This window comes from Alosa sapidissima, chromosome 2 (assembly GCF_018492685.1).
Source record: "Alosa sapidissima isolate fAloSap1 chromosome 2, fAloSap1.pri, whole genome shotgun sequence".
In the NCBI taxonomy this organism is placed as follows: Eukaryota; Metazoa; Chordata; class Actinopteri; order Clupeiformes; family Clupeidae; genus Alosa; species Alosa sapidissima.
In genome coordinates, this window is record NC_055958.1 from 22,440,135 (window position 1) to 22,465,744 (window position 25,610).

At 40.6% G+C, this 25,610-nt stretch overlaps 3 protein-coding genes across 5 annotated transcripts; 2 read left to right on the forward strand and 1 right to left on the reverse strand.

Moving 5' to 3' along the window:
* Positions 1-353: 353 nt before the first annotated feature.
* si:ch211-199f5.1 (protocadherin-8) lies at positions 354-4,199 on the forward strand. The gene is made up of 3 exons (XM_042081540.1): positions 354-2,960; positions 3,048-3,243; positions 3,612-4,199. The coding sequence occupies exons 1-3, from the start codon at positions 519-521 to the stop codon at positions 3,989-3,991; spliced, it is 3,018 nt and encodes a 1,005-aa protein (XP_041937474.1). The 5' UTR covers positions 354-518; the 3' UTR covers positions 3,992-4,199.
* A 3,163-nt stretch (positions 4,200-7,362) lies between these two features.
* On the forward strand, positions 7,363-13,184 carry cnmd (chondromodulin). Of its 3 annotated transcripts, none has more exons than XM_042081738.1 (7): positions 7,363-7,471; positions 7,650-7,787; positions 8,754-8,894; positions 9,024-9,137; positions 10,078-10,231; positions 12,028-12,212; positions 12,622-13,184. In XM_042081738.1, the coding sequence occupies exons 1-7, from the start codon at positions 7,400-7,402 to the stop codon at positions 12,847-12,849; spliced, it is 1,032 nt and encodes a 343-aa protein (XP_041937672.1). In that variant the 5' UTR covers positions 7,363-7,399; the 3' UTR covers positions 12,850-13,184. The 3 variants fall into 3 exon arrangements, with proteins under 3 accessions (XP_041937672.1, XP_041937673.1, XP_041937674.1); XM_042081739.1 differs by having other exon boundaries at positions 12,625-13,184; XM_042081740.1 differs by having other exon boundaries at positions 7,674-7,787.
* An 8,861-nt stretch (positions 13,185-22,045) lies between these two features.
* ednrbb (endothelin receptor type Bb) lies at positions 22,046-25,098 on the reverse strand. The gene is made up of 8 exons (XM_042080028.1): positions 25,012-25,098; positions 24,417-24,880; positions 24,132-24,244; positions 23,717-23,921; positions 23,085-23,231; positions 22,855-22,988; positions 22,636-22,744; positions 22,046-22,240 (listed from the first exon to the last, which is right to left on the reverse strand). Exons 2-8 carry the CDS (start codon positions 24,837-24,839, stop codon positions 22,130-22,132), a joined length of 1,242 nt encoding a protein of 413 aa, XP_041935962.1. The 5' UTR covers positions 24,840-24,880; positions 25,012-25,098; the 3' UTR covers positions 22,046-22,129.
* Positions 25,099-25,610: the final 512 nt, after the last annotated feature.

The following is a 25,610-nucleotide window of genomic DNA, read 5'->3' on the forward strand; positions in this document are numbered from 1 at the left end:
ATAACCAGATAAAGGACTAAAAGATCTCAACACTGATTACAGTCAGTTTTTTCCTTTTCAGCTTTTCAGTTTTCCAGATACTCTTATAGGATAGGCAACTGATAAAATTAAAATCTGCACCCTCATTATGATGCAGTCTGTGGACATGTATGCCTAAATTTAGAGGAGACAAAAGATAAAAGGTTAATCAAGAGGTATTCACCTAGATTAAAAATTGGTTTAGATATCCTTTATGTGGTCTACTTTCCATTCTAAAGAGGCGGATTGGCTACACTTCATCTCATTTGCATGTGGATTTCCATAAAGGACCCCGCCACTGCAGGTTCCCGCGCTGCGCGGGAGGGGTCGGGACGTGAACGCATCTGCGTGCGCACATCGAACAAGTGACTTCCAGTACAGTTTGGAAGACCTGATGATCGGCACATGCTGAAGACCATTTCTCGGGATGATGTGTTAAACGATTGGATTGTAATTGCCAAATTAAAGCCAGAGAACTAGGTGATAGCAGATTCCTCAAAATGGAACAAAACACATTTACCTGGATAAATCGGTGGATACTTGGATTCATCATACTTTGCCTATGGGTTGTTTCACCAGCTGTGACAGAGGGAAATACACTGCGATACCAAATAAATGAAGAGAGTGGGCCAGGCACTGTGATCGGTAACCTTGCATGGGACTTATCTTGGATTCCTTCACCGGGCACCAAGACGAATTTTCGCATGATGAAACAATTTAATGCTTCTTTTATCAGACTGAGAGAGAGCGATGGGGAGCTTTCGGTCGGCGAGCGTATCGACAGGGAGAGAATCTGCAAGCGCAATCCACATTGTCTGCTTACTTTTGATGTTGTTAATTTTTCCAAAGAGCGCTTCAAATTAATTCATGTCGAGGTGGAGATTAAAGATATTAATGACAACTCTCCACAGTTTCCACACAAAGAATCAACAATTGAAATTTCTGAAAATGCTGTTGTGGGGTCCAGAATCCCTTTAGATGCAGCAGAGGACTCTGATGTGGGGTCTAATTACATCCAAAGCTACCAGATTTCGGTGAACAGTCACTTTACCATTGATGCGATGACAAGAGCGGATGGGGTTAAATATGCGGAGCTGGTACTAATGAAAGAGCTCGACAGGGAGACTCAGTCCTCCCATGTTCTGGAGCTTGTTGCCACCGACGGAGGTACCCCTTCTAGATCGGGGGCCACTAAGATAACCATCAAAGTAAACGACTTTAATGACAACTATCCAGTTTTCGACCAAAACAATTTTTCGGTCGATTTACCTGAAGACGCTCCTGTTGGGTATCTTATATTGGATTTAAATGCCGTTGACTCCGACGAGGGACTAAATGGGGAAGTTGTGTACGGATTCGGAAAACAGGTCTCTGCCGAGATCCGACAACTTTTTAAGGTGGAACGCAAATCAGGACGTTTAACACTTGAGAGTCCCGTTGATTTCGAAGACAAAAAGACGTATGAATTAGATGTCCAGGCAACTGATTTAGGTGCAAACCCCACTCCATCGCTATGTAAAATAATAATCCACGTCAAAGACGTGAATGACAATGCCCCTGAAATCAGCATCACTCCGATGACTTCAACCACGGCAGGTATAGCTTACATCACCGAGGCTGCAGAGCCAGACAGTTTCGTGGCGCTAATCAGCACCTCGGACAGGGACTCGGGAGTGAATGGGCAGGTCCAGTGCACCCTCTACGGGCATGATCATTTCAAACTTCAACGGGCGCATGAAGACAGCTATACTATTGTCACAACCTCGCCCTTGGACCGAGAACGTATCCCTGAGTATAACTTAACAGTGGTGGCGGAGGACTTTGGCTCACCCCCATTAAGAGCCATATCCCAATATACTATTAGACTGACTGATGAAAATGACAATGCCCCGCTGTTTAGCAAACCTTTTTATGAAGTTTCTATTGAGGAAAACAACGCACCAGGTGCATATATTATGACTGTCGTTGCCACAGACGTAGACTTGGGACGTAATTCCAAAATCACCTACAAGCTGCTGGACAGCCTTGTGATGGGGTCGCTTGTATCAACGTTCGTATCTCTGGATCCAGCGACAGGCTCTGTCTATGCTTTGAGAAGTTTTAACTATGAGGTCATGAAACAGCTGGACATACGAATCCAGGCAAGCGACGGTGGCTGGCCTCAGCTTCACAGCAGTGCCGCCATCAATCTAAAAATAGGAGATCAAAATGACAACCCACCCTCCATAATTCATCCCATCCTGAATAACGGAACTGCTGAGATTCTCCTGCCGAGAGATGCACCTTCAGGTTACATTGTAACCCAGATAAAGGCCAGGGATGCTGATGACGGCAGAAACGCCGAGCTTTCCTACAAACTGACAGAGGGCGGAGATTTGGGGGTTTCAATCAACAGGGCCACAGGGCAAATGTATATACACCGCAAGCTCACCTTCGATGTGGACGAGGTATTAAAAGTCACGGTCACAGTAAATGACAATGGCCAGCCATCTCTAACATCCACGGCTACAATACATTTCATTCTCACCGCTGGCGCTCCCCCCAGTGACAACTTGTATGCCAAAGACGGCGAGGAAGAGCTTTATGAATGGGACATGTCAATTGTAATTATTGTGGTTCTAGCAGGCAGCTGCACAGTCCTTTTACTCGCTATTATCTTAATTACCACCATTTGCAGTCGACACAAAAGGGAAAAGAGAGGAGGTGGATTTCATGACAAAGAAAACGTGCCTCACTTGGAAAAGGGGGAGAGCAATTCTGTTGCTCTGATATCAGACCATGTTGGCAACATGTTTGAAACACAACCATTCCCCAACAAATCTGTATTCATCAACTCCAGTGCACCTGCAACTGGTAACGACATCTGTCCAAGCTCCAAGAGTGGAAGAGAGAAAAGCCATGCATTTCATCCCAAAGGAAGGACAATGAACTGCAAGGTGGAGGTATGTGGATTCTTGTAAATGGCTGAATCTTCTGTATTCGAAAGTGGGTGGTGGTTTTATCATTTACCGTGTTTTGTTTTCTCATAGGGCTATTGCACCTTGCCTGGCTATGGAAAAGAAACCATGAGGCCTATTACAATATGGAAGGGCAATTCAATGACAACCATCTCAGCAAGAGACCCACAGATCAGTGGAAAGGACAGTGGAAAAGGAGACAGTGACATCAATGACAGTGATTCAGACATCAGTGATGGGAACAAAAAAGACTGCCAACCTGTTAATGGTGAGTTCTCCTTTAATATTTAAATGTCAGGGAGATAAAACAAAAATACACCACATAGATGAGATCCAAAGGACTTCATTTTCTTTATCTGATGTGAAACCTTAGGGAGCTGAATCACCTCCAGTCCAGCAGACTTCAGTGTAAAGATGGAGACCACTCATACAATACACATTATCACCCAGTTGGTTTTTATAAGCTGACTGACATCCTTTGTGTTATGACACTATACACCCACTGGCCCCATTCCAAGACATGTAAATCCAGTGAGGCTACATATCTAATGACCCTACCAATGACTGTGCTCACTGAGTGATCAATTGATATTTGACCTTTAAATGAGAATGACATGTGTTGCATTGTTTCCATAGGGCTGTGGGCCTGCACAAGTGAGTGCAAGATCCTGGGCCATTCTGACAGATGCTGGAGCCCATCAGCAATCAGACCCAATGGCAACCCATCTAACAGACATCTCTCAACATTTGCCAAGACAGCCACATTGCCAAGGGACAGTCTTCAGAGGGAGAGCCATAACAAGGCTCAAATGCCCAAGACAAGTGGTCCCTACAGTGTTCAGGAAAAAGTTCAGCATAGAAAATTTGACTACATACTTGTGTGCTCTGCACAACCAGAGAGGATTCCGGAGTCCGAGGAGATCAGTATTCCCTTGTACACACATTCTACAAAGACATTTTCAGCTGATGATAATGATGATGATGATGATGATGATGATAGGTTTTCAAAATCATAAAATCTCAAGTGCACAGTGTTTAGGTGAGTTTGTACTGTAGTTGTTTGTCCTTTGGTCTCTTTTATGACTATTTCTAATATGTTGATATTACATTTCTTTGTAAATACAGAGTATATTTTTCTAATAGAGATGGAAAACAACACCCTTCTGATTTTATATGGCACGTGGAGACTCATGTAATGGATAACTACTGGGCAGAATAATTCATATTCAGTCTTAATCAATGATAGAAAACTAAATGTGTTTTGTGTTTGTATCCGATTTTGTCACAATGTTGCACAAATAAAAAGTTTTAAAGAAATCCAAAATGCTGCTGTGTTTTGGCAACAAATGCATGTATCTTGGCATAGAAAACCACCCACTGCTTTCTTATCTCCTCAAATGCTGAAAGGTCATTCAACATGACAGGTCATATCATACTTGAATGTTAAGCCTCAGTTTAGCCACAACAAGGAAAACCTATTAATAGATCATAATGTGTGCAGTGAGGATTTAGAAGGGCATGGTGCTCTTAACATCTACTGACTATAACATGTAAATTGTATTTTGGCTTGTGAACACTTTCAATAATATGCTATTTACAAATGTTAATGACTAGCTCCAATGTTCCAGTGTTTTACAACAGCATGCACTGAAGTGCCAAATTATGCCTTTGGCAAATAGATAGATAAAATCTTGAATTTCCCCTGGGGATCAATAAAGTATCTATCTATCTAGATAAAAGACCATGAGATACCAACTAATACTGAGAACCATTACCTATGAAAGCCTAATGATGTTTTATTACTCCTACTGTTAACTATAAACTCTAAAATAAATAGTTTGATGAGGTGTAGCAAGATTTGATCTATAAAATGAACTAGGATTTCCCCGGAGCATCCAACAGCACAGCCAAAGATGTCTTTCTTTAAACATTTCATAGTAGGTGTGAAAGAGATCGAAGTTGCATTCGTGTATCTTTAATGGGCACTTTCTAAAGACCCCAAAGCAACATGAATTAGACATCATGTAGATTCTGGTGTATGAGTGGCGCTATTACTCATGGATCATCCCACACAGCCGCCTGCCCACATTTACTGGGGTGAATTACAACTAAGAGGCTTCAACTAATGAGGCATTAACTGATTTGGGTTGTCCAAAGGATATAGAGCAGAGCCTGTGAAATAAATGAGGGACAAAATGGAAATGTGTTGGCCTACTACTTTTTTCTGATGATATCGTTTTTGTGATGTTACAAGACAAACACATGTCAATTTGGAAAACAGCAATTTTGTCAACTCTGATGATCAAAAGTGCCGTTATAGGCTACCCAGTCCACTAATGGTATGTATTAGAATTTTGGGTCAGGTTTTGTATTTGTTAGGTAGGTTTGGTTTTTGATTCTTCTTCTTCTCTTTTCTTCTTCTTCTTCTTCTTTTTCTTCTTCTTCTTCTTCTTCTTCTTCTTCTTATTTTTATGATTATTAATACGTAATAATAATAATAACAATAATAATTGACCCTTGTCCAGTTATCAAAGAGCTATCATAGGACATCCTGAGATCTAATGTGATGCTGGAAGAATGTTTCAAGCACAATAACTGGTCCATCAGGAACATCACTGTTTTCCCTCTACCAAAGTGTCCCTTACAAGCCTCAATACTTAATGTTTCCAAACAAAATTACAACCATAAACCATCTACTTAGATCAATATCTTGTGAAGGTACATGCACAATCCCAGATTCTACTCTTGTAACTTAATGAGCAATTGAAGATATTTCTTGCTACAGACTTGTCTGCCAACTGCAGTGTCCAGTTCTATCCACTTTTTGATGCACTATCTTATCTTGTCTGACATAATGTACTATGTTAATATACCAGCTATGCACAGCATACCATAATTTGCTATTAATGATTCAACATGTTAACTCTATCATAAACTTTAAGCACATTTATTTTGTAAACTACAATTTGAATCATATAGGTAGTAGTCACTCACGCTCGTGTGTCACCTTATATTACTTTGATGGTCTCAGCAGAACAGATTTGAACAAATTAACAACAAATTAGTCATAACAACTTAAATAACTAGCCTAATTAATTTATATAATATGCCATTCATATGCAACATGTTATTTTTGCCCCTGAGATAGTTATGTCTGCAGCTTTGAAGTGTGCAGATCCTGATCTGTTGGAGTGGGTGGCACACACCGTCATCACCAATCACCATGGCACTACAGGCGCACCACAGGGGTGCGCTTTGAGCCGGTTCTTCTGCACCCCCTTCACCAATCACTGTCAGAGTCCATACACAATCACTTCATACTCCAGGCCCTCTGTTGGCACTGCCAACCACTACTACTCAGCAGCAACACATCATTTCCATTAGAGCTATTAGGTTTAGGTTGAAGACACATGCTTCACAGACCAAATAACCATCAGTGCCAACTGACGTTCACCTAGTATAGCGACTTGAGCTGCTAGAACGCTTTTGGGCATCCTTTTGAAATGCTAGCTAGAGAGTAACACTGCACACTCATTTTGAACCAACACACTGCAAACATCAAGAATTTCCTCTGGCGAAAACGCATACGTCAGAAACTACAATCCCTTTAAGTGTAACTTCAACGGTCTCTGCACCCAAATCACCACAACACTGGGTTAATTTGCTCATACGACTGTAACCATTTATAACCCGTGAAACACCACATCACAAAAAATTCTAGTATATTTAAAATATAGACGTATCCTCTTCTCATATAGCTAGGCCTATTTAATATGCATATATATGCTACTTGTGGTTAAACGTATTTAAATATATTAGGGAAGTGCTTATATGATCATATAGCCTGACGAGCCCTGCTGCCGCTAGGGGCGCGTCTAGATTTCTAGGCTAATGATCATCTACAGTTTAAGATCAATTTGGAAACGCTTAGCGTAACAGTAGTAATTTCATTCTATCTGCATGAACCATGAACCACTTGCCGTAAGCATGAACTGAAACAGCCATCACCTAGTAAATAGCTAAGAGCACTTCTTAACTGAATTAGTTGACCACTAGTGAAAGTGCAGTTGCTGTAAATACATTTCAAAAAGGAATATCTAAGATGATCAGGATTTTTCTAGGTGTGCATTTTTCATATGCTCCTCTGAATCAGGCTTTTTGAATGACTCCGGTCTACAGTATTTGATAGGTTGTTTACGTATTATGCATGATAAGTGTTATAACTAATATGACCATATGAATTAGTTTATTTAGCCTGCAGGAATGCACCGGAAAAGCCAGTAGCCTAATGTTCCAATAAATCGTCCAAGCTGCGGTTTGGCTTCCTTTCTCTCACATAACTCCAGACTTATGGTCACTCGCTTTTCTGGGAGGGCACTTTCTTAATTTGAGCAGACTTCAGCAACAGGAGTCAATGCGCTACGATGGAGGAAAGTTCCGAGAAGATTCTTTTCACTCATGTTTGTCCTATGGATCCGGAGAAAGGTTTCTCACCGGTAAGACACTATGCACCATACTAAAGATTAAGGTAATATCATATATTGGTTAATTACAGATGGGCTGAAGTAGCCTAATGCGTTATCCTGAGTATTGTCTTGTAGGACCCAATCCAAAGAAATCATATCCATCTTACCGTTCATACTTTCAGCCGAAGATTTTTTTATATTCTGATAGACTTTTACCGCAACGACTCTGAAGCCCAGCAGCACTAGTTTTTGGAGAATTGGAACCACAGCGTTCATCGCGGGCACAACCCTCATGCTGCTTGGAGCAGCGGGGGCTCTTTACCTCTGGAAAGTCAGCGATAAAAATGTAAGGCTTGTCATCTATTTGATGATTAGACACAGGAATTTACTGGTATTTGGCACACCGACCATTTTTCTTTCATTTCATGAGAAATCGAATACATCAATTAATATACGATAGATATAAAAATACTGTGAGAGTGAGATATATTAACATCAAACAAATGTTTGGGTTTGTGTGTAGTGCTTTAGTGAGGTACAAACTATCTAATAAACTATCCGATTCATTACAACAGTTGGGTATTGACCAGGGATCTTTTGACCTTCTCCAGCTCTGCAGTAGTAGTAGGCCTATTCTGTTGAAGTCCAGAGAAGTTTGTTCACTGATTAAAATGAGGGGGACCAGTTGCCTGTTCATTGCCTCATTAATGATAATGAAATATCTATGCATATTATAACAAGCTTTAAGGGCAGGCAGCGCAGGTTGGATTTTTTTTTGCCCATGGCCAACACTGCCCTGCTGTTAGGTAGTACATTCCAATCATGGCTGTAATTGGACCGAGCCACTAAGTGAAAGAAATTTTGAAGCCGCATGTGTCACAGGGAGATTATGTCAAAGGAAACATAGTATCGTACAGGATTTGTAGATAGGGGAAAATGGGTTAGTCTTCAATATAAAATGACTTTAAAGGTGCATAGACCACCTCTTTAGGCTGTTTAGTTGACCACTAGTGAAAGTGCAGTTGCTGTAAATACATTTCAAAAAGGAATATCTAAGATGATCAGGATTTTTCTAGGTGTGCATTTTTCATATGCTCCTCTGAATCAGGCTTTTTGAATATCCGACACTCTCCCATTAGCCAGTAATGTATACTGTAACACACCTTTCACACTGGTCTTGATCAACCCCAACTTCCCTCTCGGATGTGTTTTTGAGCATTGCAAAAAGTCTACATGCAGAGTTCTTGAGACATGACAACATGAAAAGCAGACGACAGTCATTTGATCACTTGTGCATGTTTCATCTCTGCAGGTGTACAATCTTCACTACAGCGTGAGCATTAATGGGAAGATTGAAGAGGGTTCCATGGAGATTGACTCTGAAAATAACCTGGAGAGGTTCAGAATTGGCAGTGGGGATGAAGAGGCAGTAGAGATTCATGATTTCCAAATTGGGAGTATTTTTGACTTTTGCCGTTCTTATTTTCTCCCAACTAGATGAGAGCTTTTAGGCTATTTTTTGGATGTGCTTGTTTGTGATTTCTTTTTTTTATATCTGCTACTGCTATGATCCTATTAGTAGGGAGTTACTGGAATCCGTTTCTCTGGGGGAGAGAAGTGTTATATCAAGTCTCAAATCAAAGCCAATCTTCCAGACGTGGACACGGTGAACAAGGACTCTTTGATCATTGAACTGGTATGATTTCAGTATTGTAGTGTACATATGAAGGATGTTAAAGCATCTGATATAATACATACCAGAAGCTGAATGAACCTATTATGACGTTGTAATGAAATGTCTTAATATAATTCCATAGAATGCCATTGTGATATCTAACACCAAGTCCCTCACAAATACAAACTACATATTTTGTTGATGGGGCAATATACTTTTTGTTCAGTTCAGATCAGTTCAATTGTATTTGTGTAGCACTGTTAAAAATGAGGATTGTCTGAAGGCACTTTACCGAAACAAAGGCCCAATGCCCCAAGAGCAAGCCTATGGCAACAGTGGCAAGGCAAATCTCCCTTATAACAGGAAGACACCTTGAGAAATCCGAACTCAAAAGGGGAGAGGGGCATGGGCCCCAGGCAGGCCTGGCAGAAAAGGAAGAGGAGCAAGAGAGAGATAGAGAGAAGGGGAAGTACAGGAAATTAATCACAGAAAATACACACAGAACACAATCTCTCAACTCTGTTACAAAGCTGTAATAATAATAATAAGGAGAGTAAACATACAGTATACCCCTGAATACATAGCTATACAAGGACATGATATGAAGTATGAATGTGAACATGGCGCTAGCGCCATCAAGTATAAAAGTGCAGAGAATAATGTGTATCTGAGGTTTACGGAGTGAAAGCTGGGAGAGAAGGGAAGAAAGATCAATAATGTAATATCAGAAAGAAGGGCAGAAACTGATGAATAAAGGAGGAGGAGAGAAACATGCTGATGATGATAAGGAGGAGATTGATGATAAAGAGTCAGCATTGAAGAAGGTTGACCTGTAGAATATACATAGAATGTACATATGCTCCTCACATGACATGTCATGCAACATTAGAATATGTGGGTACCAATAAAGTAACTTGACCTGACCTGACCTGGAGCAGTAAGGTGACTCTTGTCCTCCTAGGAAGATGAAGTCATGCCTGCCAAGTTTGAAGACAAGTCTCTGATTTGGGTTGCCTCAGAGGAACCACTGAAGGACAGCAGCTTCCTGACCAGCAGAATCCTCAACCTCTGTGGCCATCTGCCCATCTTCTGGTTACGTCCGACCTACCTGGATGGTATGTTTACAACTTTGCAGACCTACTATATCCTGTAACAAAGATAGTGTTTCATATATGTTAAAGGCGTCATTGTATACACTTTTCAACTATTTTATAACATTCCCTAAGTCTGAAGGTTGTGCATTGCATAAAATCCTTGCCTTGTTTTTTGAGTTTCAAGCATGCTCTGAAAACCCTTTAGGAAAAATAGGTTGATTTGAGCTTTTATTTTGATATACAAAATGTATGTATGCATAATTGGCCTCCTTCTGATTAGCCTGGTACATCCCCTAGTCACATCGACTATCTTATCTCAAAGTCAATAAGAAAACATGTTTTCCTGCTGCATTACCCTTTTAAGGCTTTTAGGACATACTGGCCATTGTGTTATTGTATTACAATAATTGTTACACATACGCTGATTCATTTGTTTCACTTCGCTTCAAAAGTTGAAATTATTTTAACTTTGTTATGCAGCTTTTCACATTGCTAGTGGTTATTTTGCCCGTAATGGCAGAATTACATTTGCATAGTATCTTGTCGTTAGTTGCAGTTGCATATTGCATGGGCCATATTCTCCCATTCTCCCAAGTCCTTTTTTTTTACTTGCTTCCAGATACACACTTTTGAGCACATTTTCCCCTCCACACTTCCGTCATAACCGCAACACATAAGTTCAGAATCGAGGCGGCCTTCTGAAGAAAACATGATTTATTTCACCAAAACCAGACTGATCCACAACCTCATTAGTTTTGGCTGTTACGAAAATGTGGAAAATGGATTTTCCCATTAACCTTGGATGCCATTTAATTGCATGGAGAACATAAACCACACTTTGATTTTTAAAACAAATGGATTGAGAATTATAGGGAAGAATCTCAAACAAAACATCTCTCCCATCACATTACAAAGAATTAAATGAACCAAATTACAGATTTGCTCGGAAGTCTATTGCTTGAGGTGTAGTTTCATGATTTAAAACTCATTGGTAAGAGAGAAGTGCATGTGTCTATATGCCAACTGCTTTATAGCCTGTATCTGCGGTAACTCTAACTAAACTCAATCTTGAAACACATTTCCATTGAGGATGAAAATGACATTAGATATATAGATGCGTATATAATTGTGCTTTTGTATTGTTATCATTTTTCAGTAATACAGTGTGGGAGGCAGACGTTAGATTAACTAAAAGTCATTTAAGACATAATATGTGAGATATGTTTGGAACTTAATATCAATTTCTGACAGAATGCATGGAGGCAGAGTGTATAATTGGACGCTTTTTTGTCTTAAGCATTATGGGAGAATATGGCCCTATGTGAATATGTGTATGTGTATTATACAATTCATAATGTTAACCAATCAAATGAGTGAAATTGCTCTAAATCCTCTCCAATTTAGTCACCTTTTCATTTAAAGGTTGCAAAACATTCCAAACGCTAAACACTATCCCAAGCTCCACATTTCAACTTTTTGGCTCTTAGTTGTCCGGTTGACTCCGGAACTCATGTTTAGTCATTCTACTTTGGATGTCTAACAATGGCCATAATGTAACATTTAATGTTAATTTAAGCTATGTTGCAATTCTCAAATGGATATTCTGGGAGTTTGCCCACAGCAAAACCAAACTGGCAAAACCAACTGTTGTAGTTTTTTGAATCAGATTGTAAGTATATTGTATTCATATGGCCAAGCTGTCCTTACTGAAATGCAGCTCCTCTAAACCACTGATCTATGGCTGCCATAAGATATATATTTTTTATTCATACACATTATTGGTGAGACATAACGTTAAGGTGTGTTCCTCATGATAGATGCCACTAAGAGAGACAGAGAAAAAAGGGATATTGACCGCACAAAGCGTCAGTATGACAGAGAGGACTACCCGGCTTCTGCCGCCGGCTCACATGACTTTGGCCAAAACATCACCTCTGGCAGGGGTGAGGAGGAGGGCAGGGAAGGGTCCACGTCTGCCTTTAACCCTGACAACCCCTACCACGTGAGTAGCGCCTCTAGCATGTCAGCACTCACACATCTTGTTTTCAGTCCTATGAATAACATAAGGCAAGGAAATGTTGGACTGTTACCTCATCTGACCTCTGTCCAACTGGCTTCCTTGAGAGAAATTCACTCAAGAACATTGGAAAAAGCATTATTTGAAGTGACAGTAACCTCTCTTGAATTAAGGTCATTTAATTTTTGTGCAACCAAAGGAGCAAGGGTGATGGTCTGTTTTGAAGGCTAATATGTCACATTTGTACAATAAAGTGTTACTGATATTGTATGATTTCTTTTGGTCAAAGATTTCTCTTTTTGACCAAAGATTTCTCTATTAAGTATGAGAGTCTGGGAATACTTTTTATCGACAGTTTGTGCACTTCCCCTTGCCTAACATGACTGTTCCACAGCAGCGTGGTCAGGAGGGAGAGGCCGGCTCGATGCTCTTCGATCCCATGCTGGACCATAATGGCATCTGTTGCACGGAGTGCCAACGGAGCCACACTCACTGTGAGAGGATATGCGAGCCTCTGGGTGGATACTGGCCATGGCCCTACAACTACCATGGCTGCCGAGTGGCCTGCCGGGTCATCTTGCCCTGCCGTTGGTGGGTCGCTCGCATCATGGGTATTGTCTGAAATGGCCCGTCACCTCAAGCTCTCAGCTAAAACAAAGACACACAGTTAAGCTGTTGACATATTCATACAATTTTGTAATGGTGCTATTTATTTTTGTTAATTTGTATGTGGTTGTATATAACTTTGTAGAGCTTGTATCCATCAGAGGCACTGTGAAATTGCAGAAACATCAGGCTTTTGTTGAGAGTAGTCTATAATTACACTATATCTGGTGCTGATAAGCCATACCCCTAGTACTGTACCCTTTTAAGAAAAGACAAGACTGTCAAAAAAGCACAAACATGGAATTGCTTTTTGTTGCTTGTGACTCCGTAATAAACCTTGACGAGATATGAGCTGTCTTCTGGCAATTAGTTCTTTAGTTATTTTCTAGGTCACAATTAATCAAATATGGTTGCTTCAATATGCTATGTCCCTCTGATTAAAGTCAAAGACTCGACTCTGCGCAGCATGGATTCAGAAGGAGACGACTGTGCGGTTGCATGCGAAAGCGCATTATTGGTTTGATTTAGCGAATCTCAGGCTCCAAGTCTCTGGCCTGTGGCATCTGTAGTGTGTGTCATTACCTTCTGCAGTCTGATTTGATTAGAAGTGTTGTGCTAATCACACTGCTGACTTTGGGTAAGTGATTTTAACACTCTGATGTGGTCTTTTTTTTTCTCAAGTACACCCCTGCTCTCAGCAGAGCAGGGGATGTGCCAGGCGCATGGCAGAGTAATTTCTTAGTCCTCTGACATCTCCATTGATGTGGACTAATGTGAGGTGAGTGCCAAGACTACCGAGAACCAACGTTTCAATAAAAAATGACATTTCAGTAAAAACAGGAGAGCTGAAACACCTAAATAATTTTAACACTTCTCCATCCATTCCATTTCTCTCATGCAATCTCTCGTGCGCTCTCTCACTCTCTGTCTCACTCACTCGCTCTCCACTTTCAGTCAGAGTCCAGATTTTAGGTCACATTATCAAACAAACAGAAGTGGGTGGCTCTGCAAAGCCATCTAAGTGCATTCAAAATGGTGAGATTCTACATACAAATTACAGGCAAATCATCCTCAATGATAACGCTCTGAGAAAGAGGCTTTTATGGGACTGTTTTAGAGTCATCTGAATTTCTAAGATCCAGAGTGAAGCAGGGAAAAAGCAGACTGACTTTGACATCTGTGAATGGGCACAGTGAAATTGAAAAAGTCACAAGGCCCTGGGGCATGATAATGTCTGCTAATATTTGCGTCGAATTTCTTTTGAGGAGATAGAATGGGGCTCCATGGAGCAAAGGGATTACACAGTATCTTTTCAAACAAAACATATTTCAAAGATTTCAAAATGAAATGAAAAGACAAAACACCAGAGCAAAATGCTCATCCTTGTGATAGTTATGCTGTAGACAATATTTGAAATGCAGACCTGCATTTTTGTGCACAACACTAGGAGACTATTAACACACATTAAATGTATGTCTCTCTATTAACACACATTAAATGTATGTCTCTCTATTAACACACATTAAATGTACCGTACATTAAATGTATGTTTCTTTGTGAGGAAGGAGGAAGAATATGAGATGATTGTCTCTGGGCAAGGAGAGCCTTTCGTTTTCACCGGGCTGAGGTGCTTATCGCAGACGCAGCACTGATAAGACAGTCTATGTTCTTCCGTAGGCTATATAATATTAATCCCCTCCCACGTCTGCAGATGCACTTAAAGGAAGGTGACAAGCATGACATATCCAGGACCTCCTGATGGCTCGTGCTCCGGAGAGCAGCCACTAAAAGAGCCCCAAGTACCCTGAAGTGATGTAAATTTGCGGGGGGAGTCCAATTTCCATCAGTGCACTGTCACTGTCATGGTCATTAAACTAAATCAACCGGCTGTGTGTCACACAGCCCACGTTTATAAGTCTCCTCCATAATGGAGTTATACTTGGACTGCAGATTGGAGTGCTGTATTGAATCTTTGACCTGACAGCCACAGAGCAAGGGGAGGCCGCTCTCTTATTAATCTGTGGAGGGAGAAAAAAGTCAGGCCAAGCTTGCCCATGAAGTTTGGCATAGGTCATCTGGGATTAAAATGTATTAAGCTCACAAGAAAAGCAAGTGCAATCTAAGGGAAAAGAGCAAGTGTTGTAATTTCATAGAAAAAACAAAGCCTCTCTATTTTTACAACCATGAAATGCATTCTATGTCACCGGGAAGGGAAAAAAAAGAGAGGGCAGGGCAGAGGAATCGAAAAGAAAAGAACAGAAAGACAACAAAAGTGTCATTTAAGCTCCTTCACTTAGAACAACACAAGATTGTTGATCCTGCGGCTCAGCGCTCAGTAAAGGAAGTGCTGGCGAAAGGCACCCCTGTTGCGGGGAAGAGACAAATATGTTGAGGGAGCAGCTCCGGCGTCAGAGACTGAAGCGCTTTCTTGTTTGTCTCCCTTCTGGAGCCAGGCTCACCCAGGGAACCCTGCAGGCCCAGGAACAAACAGAGCTTTGTGAGCACTGACCTGCTGTGCCCAGCAGCCAGACAGCAAACCACCACTCCTGTGCTAATGGGAGCCCACAGACATGCGGGCTCGGCAGCGGCCAGAGCCGGGGGAAGGTTCTCTGTTTTTCTAGCATCCACCTGTGCTTTCATCGTCCACCATCAAAACAAGGAGGGGGAGCAGGGGTTGCTGCTGTTGCAGTATTCCCGTACGAATGGGAAGTTTTATTTATTAATTTCATGTGCTGTGTCTGTTTTTCAGAGATTTTTCAGACAATCACAACAAGCACAAAAATGCACAAAAAGGCCCATCTATATTTCTGTCTTTGTTTCTCTGCCTTGTATATGTATTTACAACCCAGGAAAAAGGGCCATTAGTACAAAAAATGGGAAGCTCAGCCCTTGCAAAATTCACCAACGTTTCCAGGAATGGAGAGTCATTTAAAATCCGATGCAGTGTAGCTTTTCATTTGCACCATTTACAAAGGAGAATATCTTGGGCTGGGTGATAAAATGGAATAGAAACTATTAAACATAAAACAAGAGCCTTTCTCTTCCTCTCATTGGACTGCAAACTCTAAATCAGACTGAGCATTTCACTTCATCCCTTCATTCAGAAAGTGCTGCTTGCTTCATTTTGGCTAAGAGCTGCTAAATGAATTGCATCAATCTAAGAGGGCCAGTATGAGTAATCTTAGGGGTTACTCCTTAGACAGAATTACCTGTAATGGCTACACTTTGCAATTAGAAAAAGACAAAAAAAGGAATTGAAGAGGGCAGACAGTATACTGTCTCCTTGGCAACATGCTCTAAGGAATATGTCTTCATTTGTGGCTTAATTGAGAGATCACTGAAAATAGCTAAGGTCTTCTTTTTGATAGGCATGTCCTAAAATCTCTCCATCCCTCTTAACCTGTACTCAGCTGCTAAGCTACAGCGTCAACACCACTGCCACATGTTCAGAGTCCTCCACACAGGTGCCTCTCTGAGGAGGCCTTTGTCCCCATGGCAACAGAGCATGCCTAACGGGTTTGGAGGGTCACAGTGGACGACGAGCACAGAAAAGACTCCATTCTTTATGTAGGAATAGAAATTATTCTCTGCAAATATATTTGATGTGTGCTGGGGTTGGTTGTGTCCTAAGTGAATCATGAATGAGACGCATAACAAAAGAAAGATCCCATCACCGATTTGCATTTTATGGGCAATACAGTTTGAAAATTGAAAAATACTGTATTTCTCAAACCATTCTCGGACATATTTGTTTTTGACACCTTTTTCCTATTTTGGCGGAGCTACAAAAGAGGCTTGTGATCGTTATCTGAGTTCCAGGTGGCAAGTTAGTGATGCTTATGAGCATATTCAAAGTGTGCAGTGACCGTGCAAGAAGCGACCTCTTCTCACTTCCGATTCATTGCTAGCGTGAGCCACTGTTTCATGAGCTCCCTACTCTGATTGCATGCTTTGCATTATTAGATCCACACACCAGAGGGAATCAACACTGGCGATGGTGAGTTTTGCACCTAAACCTGTACACAGAAAACCTTTTAAATTCCCTCATTATGTTTTTCTGCATGAAAGCACAAAGATACATTCATTGTAGCTGGCCTTTGGAGAGGGAAAAAATCTCATAACACAAACTGCCATGGTATTATTAGCCAAGGCACCTCCGCCTGTAGATTCTTAATATTGCCACAAAGAGTATGGTTTTGGTACATGGGTTTAATGCGTTTTAATCCCATGGTTGAGTGGCCACTAGCAGCTTAGCCTGGTCGTTTCTTAATGCCCTCCCCGCTGTTCTTGGGTTCCTTCAGAGCTGCGCTGCCCGAGGCACGGGTGGCAACCAGCCCACCTGCTTGTTTAGTATGCAACCTCCAAATGCCTATTAATTCAGCCTCCACTGATTCTGCATGGAAAGGCTGACCCCTGCTCAGTTTCATCATTGGAAAAGAGTAAATTGCTCACCTCACACGGAAGTCTCCCCCTAATTCCATTCCAGCCATTCAGATTTGTGTGGCATCTATTGACTCAATTAGATGCCTTTGACTCATTACATTCCCCCCTCAACGCTATTTCCATTGGAACTTGGCTGGCATGTGAAACATCTGACTTTCCCCATCCAGAGTGTAATAGCCACACTGCTAGACCATGACCCAGGAAGCTCGGAATGCTCTTTCGCCATCCACTACTAATGAGTGGCACACCAGTGCTACGTCAAAAAAGAACATTGTACCCAGAGCACCTAAAGCTACACTCACAATATGAAGGGGAAACCATTTGCAATGTTTGAATTTGTTTTTAGTTTCAGTTCCAGTGGTTCATTCCAGTGAATCACTTTTCCTGACTTGTATGTCCCATCTTGGCTGCTCCCTAACAGCTCAGAGTCAAGGGAATATATATATAAAAAAAAAACATTTTATCAGTGACCACACACTATATGCAAAACGCTTCACTCATCTTTTCACGGGAGGTGTCGGAGGGGTTTAGGGTAGGGCTGTAGAGCTGTGCTGAGTGGCACTGGAAGCAGCGTCTAAAGTTTATGAGGAGGAACATAAATGTGTTTCTAATCGGTGGCTGCATGTGCAACAATGACAGCTCTGGTGCTTAGATGTGCCAGCCCTGGGGCAGGCTCTATACTTACGGCTTACAACAGCCTCATTATCCCCCTCGCCTCACATCAAATCCTAGCAGCAGTTTGTCACGGGCAGACTCCTCTCCTCACCGCCAGCAGGCATCAGACCAACACTCCTGCAATACTACTGTACATAATTGCCATATGGACAGCATTTTGAGCCAGACTGAAGTCTAAAAAGCCCGTCAGGCAGATTCCCCAGATAAACTAAATGAATATTTTATCTCATTTCCATCTAATTTGCACCAAATTATTATAAAGAACTGAAAATTGTAATTAATTTATAGAACAGATCAAACACAGGTTCATACTTTGATTTTTGGGGGGTTTGTTATTTTGATAACTCTTTGTGTCTGTTTCCCGTCTCACCCCCCCCGTCTCACCCCCAATCTCCCTGTGTTTACCACATGCAGTAGCATGCCCAAAATAACCCCATACAGTAGCACACCTGTCACTGTATGTGCAGCACAAAGCTTGTCTGTGTCACTCACTGTCTGTGTGTTCCCACTGAGAAATCTCTTTACCTGCCACCCTGCTAGTTAATTAATTTCACACTGTTTAATTAAATCCAGAGGCAGGGGAGACTCATTGGTACCAAGGGACGTGATATCTAGGTCTTATCTGCTCAGAGATTACTTTGAGGCAAGTGTTGGGTTCTCTCTCTCTCTCTCTCTCTCTCTCTCTCTCTCTTTCTTTCTATCTCTTGTTTAAAGATGACATAAATATCACACCATTTGCTATTCAAGATTATGTTTGCTTGAGAGAAGGATTTTTTAGGCAATTGGGATTGCTATTTCCCACCTGAAAATGAGAGAAAACACACATGTGAAAATTCTTGAGAAATACATGCATTGCTTTGGTGGAGGAAAATAATGCTGGTAAGATAGCAGTTTCAACACAGAAGAAATAAAAACAACCATTTGGCAGACTTATCATTTTTTCGTCCATATGAAAAAAAATACTAAAGGGTAACATTCAGTGACAGTTTTGCAGCCAAAATGTTTAAGACCTCAAAGGCATTTTGCAACAGAATAATCTGATTAAATCTCAGCCCAGACATGATCCCAAGACCAATCACCTCTGCTAGATTGAGGCCAAGTAGGCTTCAGAAGCTCAGTCATGCACTTCAGTTCAACTTAAAGAAGAAATTATTCCCGCTCATGCACTACAGTTCAACCTAAAAAAAGAAAAATATTTTTTTTATTTTGCCCATATCATTTGCATTCACGCATCAACTAATGTGACATGGATAGAAACCTGGACAGCCACAGTGGGTATGTGAAGTAAAACACAGACATTGGTACAGAACCTATAGACCCTTTCAACAACAAAAACAAAAACAATGCTTGAACGTTCTATTTGGCCCCAATCTACTTCCTCTGCATTAAGATAACATATGGAATGTTAAAACGGAAGCCTTGTGGGGCCAACTATGATGCTGATAATGGAACTCTCTTGAAAGGGTCCATATGGCCATTTTACACTATTTACACATACACTATTAAATTGGTTGAAAAACAACTTAAGTGAATGCTTAATTTACTGAGACAGCTTTTCATATCCAGCTTGTGAAAAAAAAATGTCACATGTCAATGTCAAACATATCACATTCATAAGCACACAGCTGCATTTCTCAATAGACTTGAACCAGGGTTGTGCTCATGTGGAGTTTACCTGTGGCTTACAGGTCACTCACTGAATGAGTAAATGAAAGGATGAGTGAAAGGAAGAATGAATACATGGATGAGGGTACAAATGACTGCATATTTTAACCAAGTAACCATAACAACCCTAGAATTTTCTGTGACTTGTTTTTATCTATTTAAATGAAAAAAGTTAATCTTATTTTCTGTCATAATACAAATTAACCACATACATAAAGCTCACCAAGGCCAATCAAACACACATCAGGTTCAGTGTAAAAAAAAACAGCAGCTGTACGCACAACAATAAATGAAAAGAACCTCTGAAAAACACCCGGTGAAAAGTTGGACAGATTGATCAGAGCTGCTGCAAAAAAGGCTCAGGAAAAATACCACGATTTTGAAACCTTCCAATCTATGCAGGGCCTTGTCCTGTGACAGGCCTATCAGGTGTTCAAGTATTCCCCCTTCCCTCCTCCTCCCCCGCCTCCTTCTGACCTCATTCTGTCATCCCACTTCTCCTGCTTTTCCCACTCTCAAGTCTTCCATAAAGTGTCCCAATGCACAACACATGTAACAATGCATTATAAATAGGCCGTCATCAATCAGTCATTCAGCGCTGAGGAGAAATCCACTGACGTCTTCCAATTTAATACATTTCCCTTTGTGGTGTTGACTGGTGGTGCACACACATAAAGTGAGCACTCTCTCCCAGCTCATCTCGGCGTTTGGGGGAAAGCGAGCTGTGTCCTAATCATTTTCTCTCATTTGCACAGTTCTGACATCAATATGACAAAGGAACACGTTTTTTTGAGAGAGAGAGAGAGAGAGAGAGAGAAACATGAAGTTTCTTGTTTGTACACAGGCTTGTGACTGCTATCCTGCTAGCAATCTTCCACACACCTGGCAAATCTGTTTGATATGATGAATAGCTGTGTCTGTTTGAACAACCCCACAGGCCCTCTCAGATGTTGAATTCAGAGTCGAGCAATCCGTTAACATGCACATGATTCAGACAGTGCCACCCACGCATACGTTCATAATATACATTTGTAAGTAGTACATGACGTAAGGCTCAGATCAAGTCAGTGCCTGAGGTAAGAGCACCACGCGCCTGCATGGTTCATGCCAAGACCAGATGTTCTGCTGACGAGAGCCGACAATGCTTGAAGCTTTGCCATAAAATCACTGCTACTTTATTCACACCTGTCAGTGATGACACGTCTGGAGGATTCACTCTGCCATCACCACTTGTTGACAAGAAAGTATGGAAACAGATAACCCTAAAACAAAATAACATAGTCTCTGGACATGGAGCACAGAAAGAGAACTGTTTTTGATGGCCCTACATTACACCCACTGAAATAAACAAGACACTAAGCTTCCATACAACATTGTTAAGAGTAGCATGTTAAGCTACAAAATTGCAGTCTTATATAGAATAGGAATGTATTATATCAATGGGATCATTTATGTTTAGACACACCTTCTTTAGACACACCTTAAACTCCTACATATTTGTTTGCACTTTTACATTTGTTTACCACAACTTAACTTAAGCATGGCTTGGTTATCACACAAAATAACTCGTTTTTAGATTTCATAATAATTATAATTGTGTTCTTTTCCCAAAATCTATCAAAAGAGAGAAGTCGTGGAAGAGCAGCACTGTAATATTCTGCACTGCATGTGGAGGTAGACTAAAAGTAAATAGCCAATAACCCAGAAGAAATCCCCCAGCACACACACATAAAAAAAACCCTTTTTGCTGTTCTATAGGAGCAGTGATATATAAATGTATGATGACTCATCAAACATTACCACATAAGATTACCCCTGGAAGACAATGTAGACCTATGCATATTTCAACAGCTCCACTACTTGTTGAGACGTTAAAAGCAGTGTTACAGAGGGCATTACACACTGTGGGACTCATCAAAGTCAGTGGAAAGGCTTTCTTAATTTTTGGTCTATTTTACTGTAAAATCAACATAAGCTATATTTTGTGTATTGCTATACAGATGTGCAAATGTGCTGTGATATGTCAAATAAAATTACAATAAAACAAAGACTAGACCCATTGTCTCACTTGATGTTTAAATATCACTTTTATTTGAGTTTTTTTTATACATGATATATGTCATTCAAGGACACAACATAATGTTATGGTTGCACGTCAAATAAAAGTCAGACAGGGTGCACGGAGTAGTACTGAGAAGCGACACATAAATGCAACATGAAAGCATCTGCATCAGACATCATTCCTCATGAAAGCTTCATGCAGCTGTCATGTTCTGATTGTGTACGCTTTATATACTTCATAAACACTGTCACATCCCAATTTTCAAAGTCAACACACAAAAAGAATTTCAAGCGAGACATAAATATTTAACAAATATGTCAAAATACGAATGAAAACTTCAACGTAATTTGATTTTACAAATGTGTAAAAAAAACAACAACAACAACAACAAAAAACACTAAATTGCAGTGACAGTAACATGTTCAAATGAGGCAGCAACATCTTTCATGTGTCAGGACTTGCTTTGCTCTGGGGCTTGTCCGTTGACCTTCGTCTTCTCCAAGGTCTGCTTCTCATCTGGTGTTACAGTCTGGGAAGATGTGTTCCAACAAAAGAGACAGGCCTGTAGAAAGACAAGGTCATGAAGTCTTTGTGCCTATACATAACTAACACATAGTGCAACAATGTTCTACATTAAGGTGAAAGCCTGTATTACAATAGCAAGTCCCATCTTTCACTGAATCCCATATAACTGGATCTGATCCTCTGTGTTGTCAGCCAGTTTGCACCTGAATATTGTCATCTCAAAGAAGACAACACTTGTGAGTGCGTAGTTCTTCAAGGTCAATGAGGCAGAATGGGATCTGGGTGGGGATCAAACAGCATTCTATAATACCACCTCTCTCTCTCTCTCTCTCTCTCTCTCTCTCTCTCTACAAAGAGCGTTGTGTTGCTTGGACAGTAATAACTAATACGAGTACATCAAAGCACAAAGATTATAAACACGTTCAGTGTTACCTTGAAATGTGCCTTGAATCTCTTGCTCACAACGTACAAAGCAATTGGGTTCATGCAAGAATTTGCAGAGGCCATGTTGATGCCAATGTAATCCAGGACAAGGAAGGCACTAGTAAAAAAAAGAAAGAAAAAAAAAGAAAAAAATATAATATTAAATGCATACTAGAGAAGTATCTGCTCAGAAATAAATATCTCTATGTATTTTAAACACTTCCTTACCTCAATAAATCACATCGATGGGGATCCTTTTGATTATAAATAGTTAGTTTCAAGATTCTGCTGAGATGTAATGGCAGCCAACAAACCGCAAATACCAGCACCAAACTGAAAACAGTCTTGGCCACCTCTCTTCTCTGTAAGAGAGACCAGTACATGTTTGAAATGCATCATGTGGCTTCTTACAGTTGGAGGCTGAGTATATCTAGGTAGAAAAAAAGCACCTCTCCTACCTGTTTGATATGGTCATTAAAACCAATCTGTGTCCTACTTTTCTTCAGCATCTCACAGGTCATGAGAGTATAAAACAGTGCAGTGCAAGCCAGCGGCATACAGAAATATATTCCAAAGAGCCACCAATCCTTTGCGTTCTTATAAAACTAGAGGAAGGGGGAAAACATCATGTGTGCACACACTGTATAATTGACTTTGTGGAAATGGTGGAAGATGGGCACACTCAGTAGAACTCTTGACACAGACACTTTGAAATTGGGGCAGGGTTGCAGTGGGCTTCCAGCAATTGCACTCGGCTCGAATTTATATCATGGCAGCAGTCCTATATCGACTTTGTTCATGGCTATAATTTTTTTTCCACCCGGGTGTGTTGGAGCAGTTTAAAAAAAGGCAATGTTGCCAGGTTGGTTTCTGAAGACAAGCCAAGTCGTAAAATCACACACTGTTCGGTACATTGATGGACAGGAAAGCATAGCAAAAACACAAGTCCCCAGTATAATAACTGAAACTCATTTTACTTTAATAAGCAGAAAGGACAGACATTTCAAGGGCAAATTGTTTATAGACAATTGTTGCAATCACTGGTGTGTTTAATGGCTTCCGACTATACATTGTATGAATAGCACAATACCTGCATGAACTGAGATGACTGTATTGGATGAAGGAGGCATATCCGAAGATGCTTCCCTTTATAGTCCATTGCCATCATATTAAATCCCACGGCCTCAGGCACAGCAAGAAATGTGGATATGATCCATATTAAAATCAGTTTCACTGCTGTCCACTTCGGAACACCAAGGCCTTTGATATGATTTCGAGAGGCCACAACACGGTATCTGACAGTAAAAATGTGCATTGATTACTACTTTTTACAGAGATTCATGTAAGATGATGGTTAGTGCTGTTGATGCATAATAAAGACTGCAATATGTTATCAAGGAGACAATTTGTTAGAGTAAAACAAAACATATTTCAATTGAGATTTGACTAATGGCATACCGTATACTAAAACAGAGGTTTCTCCACAGAAAGCTGATATTCCATACCTGTCTATGCTCAGTGCGCATAAACTCAAGACTGTTATTCCAACAGATGTTTTTTGAATGAAAGGCACTAATTTACAAATTGCCACATCAAATGGCCAATCCTCAGCCAGAAGCTGAAAGAAGGAAAATAATAGTTTGCTACCTGCATTATTATAAAACAATGCATTCCTGTTTTGGGTAGGCTATACCATAATGCACACACAATACATGGAATCTGACCACACAAGATAAATAACAGGTGATTTAACAATTAGCTATTAATTATTATTTAACATTTGTACTTACCTTGTAAGCATTGACAGGTATGGCAATCACAATATGTATGAGATCTCCCAGAGCAAGACTGGCGATTAGAATGTTAGGTCCACTTCTCATGCCCTTGTTCTTATAAATAATTCTGAGGAGTGCCAGATTGCCTGTCATTCCGGTGATGAAAACAAAACAAGACACCAGCGTGTTGATGTATTTGAACACCACTTTGATCCTTGTTGGCCCTGAGCACATTGGATGAGGATGGGGACGCTGCCCAGGGGCTTTCAGAGTGAAGTTTGATGTGCTCAATGTGTTATTCACTTCCTCTTTCTGATACGTCTGAGAGATTGTTTCATTGATGTCGGTGAAAGTCTCTTGATATGTGGTCTTGTCTACAGTTTCAGCTGAAATGACTTGGACGAGCAGGAAAAAGATGAAAACATTTGTTCTCTCCATGATGTGTTGGAGCTATTGATTAAAAAAATGATTGGATTTATCTAGAGACAAATGTCAAAGGAGAAAGAAAGAACAGAAAAGTTTAAATCTTGAAATAATATCAAAGGCTACTATGTCCTAAAACACAAACAATACAAATCCAACATGATAATAAGTGACTTACTGTACTCACCAAACAACTCTTGAGATACTAAAATCACTCCTGTATGGCTAAATTCCTCATAACCATATTCTTTGTTGTTGATACAAATCTGACGCTACACACAAAGGTGGTGTGAAACCTTTATAGGGAAATAAAGGTAGTGCTGAGTCATAAAGCTGTCATCTCTTCTACCCCATCCTGTCGGGTTTAAAACACACTGCAGGGGCGACGGGGCAGGCAGCATACTATATCAAATGTTCTGCCCTGTTACTCAAGCATATGTCGTAGCCATTATGGAATGGACAACTTATGGTCTTATGCATAATATTTAACAAATAGCCTATTACATTCAGTTCAAATCCTTGCAAATTAAATATGATGAGGACGGGCCTCTTCACATTGGAACAACGGAGCCACTGTTTGTTTCCTATTTAGTCACAGTGTGTACGAACACCGTGTTTCAGAGTGGATAGATAGCAACAGGACCATGAGGATTAACTCGCTGAATTTGACAAATCAAGTGTAGTTGATTACAGGGTGTATAGCCTACTCCATTAGCACTTGCGATGCCTGTTATCACAAATGTGTTTAGTTGCCTGTCAGAGAATGTTCTAATTCTAGCGTTTTAT